Raw genomic sequence first — 9,364 nt, 5'->3', positions numbered from 1 at the left:
TGGATCAGTTGTTTGTTTTAAATCTAAGACAAATTAATTTTCTGAGGGTCACACAATCCAAAATGCTAACTCTGATTTCTCTCCACAGACACTACTAGATCTGCTAAGCTTTTCCAGCAATTCCTGTTTTTGTTTCTGATTTACAGTATCCACAGTTCTTTTGATTTTTATTTTTCATAGATAAGTTTTTGTTAAACAAAGGTGCTAAGGGACGTGGACCAAAGGTGGGCACAGATCAGCCATCATCTCATTGAATGCAGAACACATCGAGAGCTGAATCATTTCCTCCTGTTCTTGGCAAGGCAACACAGCCATTTCCATAAGGGAGAGGAACAAAGTGAGCTAAAACATTTTTAGTAACCTGAGCAAGACAGTTGTGGAATGGATCAATGAGTAAGAACAAATGAGGAAGGAGAAGGAAATCCTATTTCCACCGAGGTAAAGAAAAATCTGTTGAGAGGAAATATTGGTGCCTGTGAAAGCGCAGTGGTCCCAGAAGAGACTGTCTTGAGAATTGCAGTCAAAGCAACTAAAGAGGCCACAGGGACACATGCGATAAAAGGTTACAACAGAGAGCGGTCCGCCGGGGGGTGACGTCAGCCGCAATGACGTCACCCCTCCCGTGAAGGTGAAAGAGCCGGACACCACAAGAGCGAGCTCGTGGGCAGCGGGCGCGAGCTCGGGCGGGCGCGGCGGGAGCGAGCGAGCGTCGGCCGCGCATGCCTGGCGGGCGCCGAACGATCCGGGCATTTTAAAAAAAAACAAACCGAAGCAGCGGAGCGGGCGGGAGGACAGAGCGCGAGAGGAAGGACGGGCGGGAGGACGGACGGCGGCGCCGCTTTCTGACTGGGCCCAATCGGGGAGAAAGAAGGACTCCCCCGCCCTCGTAGAATATGAAGATGTCATTTCAGGCGCGTGTGAAAGCGATGTTTTGAAGTGCGGAGGCGGGCCGGAGCGGACACGATCCGATCGGGACCTGGTTGGGGCTGCCGTGCCCCGGGGAAAGATGCATCTCCATCAGGTGCTGACCGGAGCTGTCAACCCCGGGGATAACTGCTACTCGATCGGGGGCGTCGCTGACATCCCGTTCACCGTGAGTATCTGTCTGTCTGTCTGTCTGTCTGAGGGGGGGGTGGGGTGCAGGGGGACCATTGGCTCCGATGCATTGCGGCTGCAGACCCGACCCCCGGAGAGGGGGGCTCGAAGTCATGTCACCCGCAGCCGGACCGGGGGCGAATAAAAATGGGGGAGGGGAGAGCGTGGTTTCCAAAATTCGCATAAAACTCCCCACCCCGTTCCGGAATCAATGCACCCCCTCGACTGTCAGCCAGCGATGGTGCAGCAGGCCCTCTGACCGCACCGGGGGGGGGGGGGGGGGGGATCAAACTGGAGGTGCACTGAAGCTTGAATTAACTTGTGTTTGCAGCATTGGGTACGGCTGGTGCATGCCCGGCCGCTGTTAGCTTTAACTCTCCCTTTTCAAAAAAAAACAATAAGCAGATCGAAGAAGCGAGAGTGCAATTGCTCAGTTATCTCTCCCACCCCAGAGCTGTCATGATTCTGGTGACAAACCTGGAGCGTCAGCAACAAATACACATTTTCCCCGTTCTGTGCTTGGATTCCAACCTTGGTTTTGCAACAGCATCGTCTAAAATTCTAATTTCTTTGCCGTGGTCGGGCTTGGCTAATGTTGCACTGTTGCTTCTTTTTTTTTTGCTGATTTGCTGGATTAATGGCATTAATAAATCATGGTGCTGAAACTGGCTGTCTGTCGCTGGTGTCCTTCAGAATTTCCAACAGGTTTCCATTAAGTTGCTTGCAATTGGGGTTTTGCGCCCTTGCAAGGGCAGTAACTGCGTGTCGATTCAGATCCATGCTGATGCTTTGGAAACTACAGGATGCACGATGACTGTTTACAACCAATTGGACGGGAATGCGAGAGAAAATTCGATCGTCCGGTGCAAACCCCATCGAAATCGACCTCCCATGACTGTTGCAATTAATAAGTGCGGAACGGAAACGAACCAGCTGCTCAGACTCAATAAAGATCTGTAATCGCTTTGGTTCATTTCCCAGGATTTTGCAATGTAAATTACTGTATACAGTACTTGAAATGCTGAATAATTCCTTCCTAAAATGATGCTGTTATACTGAGGCCATTCAGCCCTTCGTTCCTGCTCCGCCGTTCCACAAGATCCCGTCTGATCTGATTTTAATCTCGCTCAGCATTCCTGCATATTCCCAATAATTTCTCATTCGTTTGTAGAATCTATCCACGTTTGCCTTAAAATGTTTATTTAAAGATTTTTCATCCACCGACTTTTGTGGAGGGGAATTACAAAGACACTCAAAGTATTTTCTCCTCTACTTCAAATAGGCCACCCCAGTCCTAGATTCTTCCACAAGAAAAATCTTTTCCATGTCCACCCCATCAAGTTCTCTCAGGATCTTCTATATTTTAAATCAGTCACTTCTGACATATTTAAACTTCAGAAGATACAGCTATAGCTTTTTCTTCACAAGGCAAGCCACTCATTCCAGGTATTAGTCCAGTCAACCTTGTCAGAACTGCATCCAATGCGTTAACATCCTTCTGTGAGTATGGTAACTGGCACTGTATGCAGTACTCCAGATGCAGTCACACTAATGCCGTGTATAACTGAAATGTAATCTCCCTACTCTTGCATTCATTGCCCTCTCAATAAAAAAAAATTCTATTAGGTTTCCTGATTACTTGCTGTATCTGCATAGTACTTTCTGTGATTCATGCGCTAGCTCTGCTCATGTTGAGTTCTAAATTGTTTTTTGCTGGAAAAAAATGCCACTTCTTATAATTTGTAGCATTTGAATTATGTTGTAGTTTTCTTTCTGATTTTAAGTGTCAGCTCTGTAAAGTTGGCAGCTCTGTTGTATTGAGATCAAGGTTCAAACTTAAGTACATATTTAAGGTTAACATTCCTACACAGTATTGTATATGAACTCCTTTCCTTTCCCACTGACTTCATCCCTCTCCCTGTTAACTGGCTAAGGTAGAAGCAGGCTTGTTGCAGCTTTGGAGCCATGTTTGACCTCAAGAGGAGTTTCTAATCATTTTGCTGTCGCTGAGACTACCTATTTCAAATGGCATTGTCCATTTTAGCTAATCTACTGCTGAAATCCTCCTTTTGTAACCTCTTGACTTGACTATTTCAATGCATTCCTGGTTGATCTTGTGATTTTATTTTACTGTATGTAACTTTGAGGTAATTCCTGTGTCCTAATGTGCATCAAAATCCATTTGCCCAGCATTTTTATTCACTGACCTACATTGACGTCTAGTTAAGCAACATCTCTATTTTAACATTCATTTCATTGTTTTCATATCTTTTCTCTCTTTCTCCCTATGTGGAATTCTCCAACTCTATATTTCTTTTTCTTTCTTTATACCTGCTTCTTTGACTATTTTTATCTTTCTGTAGTTTCTTGCCAATTTTCTTTTATAATGTCTTTTTTAAGTGCCTTGGATGTTTTGCCACATTCAAGAGCAAATAAGTATAAGTTGTTGATGAAGGGTATTTTGGAAAATCCATGAAGCTAAGGTTTTGTCTGTTAGATCAGCTGAACTATATGGAGAAAAGCACAGGGTTCCCATATATTTGATCTGTCTACAACAGCAGTATCCATCTCTTGTCCAAATAAAATCTAACCCGCTGAAATAGCATTTGACAAGGTTATTCTCAGTCATCAGAAAAAGTCATCTCCATTGCTAACAGATGGCACTAGCTTATCCACAGTGTGTTCATTGATGCTCAGTTTTGTCACTTTGAGTTCTGCGAAGGTGTTCTGGCCCCAGAATTCATCATAGTCTTGGTCCAGTGATTTAAATGAATCATATTCAGAAGTAGGAGCCATTTTCCTTGATACCAAATCAACTTGACTACAAGGAGTCCTAGAAAAACTGAAATTAACTAGAAAACTTTTCCATTGGCTGGAAACCTGGAACAAAAGAAGATTGATATGGTTAATAGAGATCCATCATCTCAGCCCAGGCATTTCTTTAGAAAATTCTTACAGCAACATGTGTAGGCCTATCTATTATAAATGGCTTCATTAGTTACTTTTTCTCTTTCATTAGTCAGAAGTCGGACTGTTTGCAAATAATAAATGTTAATCTCCATTTGCAATTCATCAGTGCCGCGATACAGTAAGATCTGCAGAACATTTGGTCTTGGCTGATAAGAGCCAAGTAATTATTTATGGAATTCATTGCCACGGAAGTCTAAGGAGGCCAAGTCATTGAATATATTTAAGACTGAGATAGGTAGGTTCTTGAGTATCAAGGGGATCAAGGCTTACAGGGAGAAAGCGGAGAATGGGATTGAGAAACGTATCAGCCATGATTGAATGGTAGAGCAGACTCGATGGGCTGAATAGCCTAATTTCTGCTCCTGTGTCTTATGGTCTTAATATTTGTTTGACACAAGTGCCAGGCAATGGCCATCTCCACAAAATACAGCAAAACCAACTCTCTGTTATTCTATAATATTATCATAGCACTGCTAACACTGCAGCTACATTAACACCATAGCTAATACAACAGATCAGAAGCTGGGTATTCTGTATCAAATGATTTACCTCCTGCTTCAAAAGCTCCTTCAACTAGCTACAAGCTACATATCAATAATGTGGTGGCATTACTTCTGATTTGCCTAGTTGCATGCAACTGCAACATTAAAATGGAATAACATTCAGCTTAAAGTGATCCGCTTGATCAGCACCCCATCTGCCAGATTAAACATGCATTCCCTGAAGCACCAAAGTTTACTTAATTGTTGTAAATGCACAGCAGGACTGGCAGCATCTGTTGAGAGAGAAACTAAGTTAATGTTTGAGATTATTGACTTTCAGTCAAACTTACTGAAGAACTTGAAATGTTAACTCTGTTTCTCTCTCCACAAATTCTTCCTGAATATGTCCACTGTTTTTTGTCTTTGTTTCAGACTTAGAGCAGTTGCTGGATTTTGCATTGTTCCTCATTTTGGTAAAGTTATGATCAGCATCAAAGGTCATTAAAGTGTTTTGTAACAGTGGGATTTCCTCCTATCAATGTTTGTCACAAACTCTTGGCCCTAATCATTGGCTCCATGTCTTTCCTTTGTTACTGCGGAGTCTGAACCAAACTGTTTGCAGAAATTAACCCAGAGCTGAACTTCTGACTCTATATCTTCTACATCAGCAAAGCAACAACAAGTTTTATTTACATAGCACTTTCAACAAAATTAAAAGCCCCACGCCACTTCAAAGAAGCCATTTTTAATGCATGACTTTGAAACTGAGATAGTTGGACAGATGACCAAAAAGCTTAATTTTAAAAATGGACTATCTTAAACTAGAAAGTTAAGTTGTGGTATAGAGGTTTAGGGCTGGTGGCATGCCTACCAAATCACAGTGACTAAACAAGATGTACAAGAGGCTCGCATTAAAGGAGCACATATCCCAGGGTTATTGGGCTACAGATCGAGAGGGAAGGGCCAAGCTATGACAGGATTTAATCTGATTTTATTTACTATTGTCACATGTACCACGATACAGTGAAAATTGCCTGGCAAACCATACCTTACATAAGGTACATAAGGGTAATAGAACATTTGTTTCTTGGAAGAGAGTATAACCTGGTGAGAAGGGGTCTTTGATTACTTTAGCTGCTTTCCCAAAGCAGGGGGAAGCAAAGACGGAGTCACTAGAAGGGAAGCTGGTTTGTGTGATGGATTTGGCTGTATTCACAAATCTTTGTAATTTCTTGTAGTTTGGGCAGAACAGATGCCATACCACACTGTGGTGCATCCAGATAGATGGCAACATAGAAAGCATTCTATAAAAATTGATAAGATTCATTGTGGGCATGCCGAATTTCTTTAGCCTTCTGAGAAAGTGGGACATTGGTGTGTTTTCTTGATGTGAATTTTAAGGTGAATACAGTTTTTAACCAGGAGTCAGTTTAGGTGAACTGGCACAGATGGTTTGGTGCATTGCATTTGGAATGAGTAAGGACATGGCAGTAATGTGTTAGTTGACCTCTAGTTTGTTTGATAGAATGTGGGATCCCAACCTGGAGTGCTTTGGAATAGGCGACAGTGAGGACTGCAGATGCTGGAGATCAGAGACAAGATTAGAGTGGTGCTGGAAAAGCATAGCAAGTCAGGCAGCATCCGAGGAGCAGGGAAATCGACATTTCGGGCAGGAGCCCTTCATCAGGAATGAGGCCCTTCACCATGCCTGACCTGCTGTGCTTTAGAATAGTTAAGTCTGGAGTTAACAAAAGCTTGGATGAGAGTTTCCAAAACTGAAGAGCTGTGGCAGGTGCAGAGACAGATGATGTTATGGAGGTGAAAATAAACTATCTTAGTTTGTTTCTGAAAGCCCGTATCAGAGTAACGCCAAGATTGCTAACAGGCTGGTTGAGACTTGTACAGTTGCCAACAAGAGGAATAGCATGGAAAGTCAAAAGCGAAGACAATGTTTTCAGTCTACCAAATATTGGAAAAAAATTCTGCTTATCCAGTACTGGCTTTTGGATCAGCAGTCTGATCATTTAGACACAAAAGGAGGAAAGTGATGATGAGATAAAACTAATATCATTGGTACACGTGGAAACTGACATGTCTCCCATGATTTCTCCAAGTAGCATTGTACAAATGAGAAATAGGAAGTGTCTTGTCCTTGAGCACAACGGAGGCATCAGTTCAGAAATGGGAAGCAAAGTCATTGATAGCATTTCTTTAGCTAAGAATGGAACCAGGTAAGTACAAGTCCATCCAATTGCATGACAGTAGTAAATATGATGGGACAAATATATCAAGGGCTGTAGACAGGTTGATAAGAACCAGAAAGGATAGTCATCCTTTAGCACTTTAATGGAGAATGTAATTCATAGTTTTAAGAACTATTTTGGTTCTGTGGGATGAATGGAAACCTAATGAGATGCATTCAAAAATGGCACTGCTGAAAAGATGGGCATAAATCTGGGAGGCAACAACAAATTCATGGACTTTGGATAAGCAAGGGAGATTGGAGATGCTGCCACAGTTTACAAGGACAGAAGAGTCAAGGGTCTTATTTTGTGGAGAAGCGTGAATACTGCAGATTTGAATTTGAAAAGATTGACCATCATACTTTCATCTATATCTTTGTATATCACTTCACTTCCTCCATCTTGACTCCTCAATTGCTGAAACCAATGTCCACACTCATGTGAAGTTCCTTGGAATATTTTGGGACATTGAAAATGATATACAAATGCAAAATTGTTATTTCTGCAGAATACTAAACGTGGACCTACATTTTAAATATTGAACTGTGTGGAGATAGCTGATCTGAGTCAGGCAGATGGGAAAAAATTGGTTTCCATGACCTTAATAGAAGATAGGAGAAAACTAACTAACTGTTGAAACATGAATGTGGACAATGAAAAATGACATGGTTGCGCTCTGTATTCATACTTCCCTATGGTCAAATAATCTGTCAATAGTCATGCTACTTCAGTGAAGACTGCTAGTGGGAGAGCAAAAAAAAGGAAGAGACTGTTTAATTTGAATGAATCAGAGTACATTGATGTAAAGTTCAGAAAGTTTTCATTGTGGTGACAGTACTAAATCTGGGCATAATTCAAAGTGAAAACTTGCATATTAATATTAAATAATTAACTCCTTTGGGTTATAAATCATGCTATCTGTTCTGAAAATAATTTTGGGCTGTAGGTTTTCTACCATACAGCTTTGATGTATTCCTTGAGAATCTTTTGAGTTTTTTTTGTTTTTTTTTCCCTGTCTATACTAATTAAAAAATAAGAAGCATCCTTAATGGAGGCAAATTGTGTATCAGTGACTTCTGCTTAAACTCCATAATGTTATAGTGTGAAGTTAGAATTTTACTTTTGCACAAAAGTTTGTGAGTTACTCAATACAATTCATTATTTAAAATGGAACAATGGCATCAGATGCTTCAAAACTGTGATACTCCATTCCTTAGTTCATTATTAGTAGTTAGTATTTTGCTGGTTTGATTATACTTCTCCAGTTTATTGTTCTGCTGGGCTGCCAAATCCAGTTGCCCAAAAATGATTATTTAATAATTTTAAACATAAGTTATCCAATTTTAAGTATAGTTTAGTATTACAAATTATGTACTCTACTATGGATGTGATGGTGGCATAGAAGTGATTGCTGTGGTCTAGAAGGTCTCGGTTCAAGTCCCACTGGAGATGTGATTATATGTCCAAACAGATTGTTTTAAAATAGAAACCTCAACTTCATTGTAACTATAAAAGTTTGTCTCTCATCTTTCACAATACTATTTTTAATAATTGTAACAATGTGATAGTTTCAGAGTTTCCAGGGTTAAAATTTTAACTTAGAACTGGGTGTAGGTTTAGCATGGCAAACTGATTCCAGCCCTCCAAATTCCTCATTTATCTCGAGTGTGTTAGGCTATTTAAGCACCAGCCCCTCGATGTGTAATTTATCAAATTTTTTTAGCATATATCAGATTGCTATCGAAAAGTTGAATAACAATAAAGTCAATCAAGTCACTTGGCACTGACCCAGGTTTCTAAAACAACAAGGGCCTACTCTATCCAGTCGATCATGAACATCATCTGGGGCTTGTGTCAGAATCGAGTAGCTGTCCTATAGTCAGATGTAGTAATTCTCAGATGAATCGTGCCAGACTTTTCCAGTACAACCATGTTCTGGTTCTGTCCCACAAGGAGGACAGTCTGATCAGTGCAGCTGCATTGAGTCATGAGGGAGTGTCCCTGGAAGCCTCCGAATTGAATCCGAACCCCATGGAAACAAATTGATGAAATTGAGTCTGTTTTTCTTGGAGAAGAGAAGGATAAGAGGAAACTTTATTCAAAATTGTGAGAGGTCAATATAGGATAGACTGGTAGAATCTGCTTTAGTTTGAAAACGGATAAAGAACAAAAGGGCATAGGTTTTGTGAATGCAAAAGAAATAAATGTGATCAGCGAAGAAAATCTTCCTTGCTGTGAGTGTCTGTGATCTGGAATATAGACTGAAGGTATGGTGGAGATAAATTTATTTGAGTATTTAAATAGAAATAATGTACAAGCAAATGGTAGAGATAACATGTCACATAGAAATGCAAATTCCCCTTTCACCCATCAGTGTTACTGAAATAATGCTGTCCTGCAATCATACAATCAATCACCCATTCATCAATCTCTAATTGATCCAAACAATTCATGTTCTCAAATTAGGTAAATTAATTTCACTCTATTATTCATCTGGGAATGTGGACTTTGCTGGCTGGGCCAGAATTTCTTGACCCAAATTGCCCTTGAGGTGGTTGTGAACTGCCACTGCAG

At 40.8% G+C, this 9,364-nt stretch overlaps 1 protein-coding gene across 4 annotated transcripts in view; it reads left to right on the top strand.

Annotated features, from left to right (window-relative positions):
* Positions 1–670: 670 nt before the first annotated feature.
* Positions 671–9,364, top strand: part of dmxl2 (Dmx-like 2) — a 141,772-nt gene continuing 133,078 nt past the window's right edge. For 2 of the 4 annotated variants that reach the window (XM_072565098.1, XM_072565099.1), the window contains exon 1: positions 671–1,093. In XM_072565098.1, the coding sequence (XP_072421199.1) occupies positions 1,007–1,093 (87 nt within the window). In that variant the 5' untranslated portion in view covers positions 671–1,006. The remainder of the gene's footprint in view (positions 1,094–9,364) is intronic. The other 2 variants (XM_072565097.1, XM_072565096.1) reach the window with 1 other exon arrangement.

Source organism: Chiloscyllium punctatum, chromosome 48 (genome assembly GCF_047496795.1).
Source record: "Chiloscyllium punctatum isolate Juve2018m chromosome 48, sChiPun1.3, whole genome shotgun sequence".
Classification (NCBI taxonomy): domain Eukaryota; kingdom Metazoa; phylum Chordata; class Chondrichthyes; order Orectolobiformes; family Hemiscylliidae; genus Chiloscyllium; species Chiloscyllium punctatum.
The sequence above is the reverse complement of the archived record's forward strand: the minus strand, read 5'-3'. Positions and strand labels throughout refer to the sequence as shown.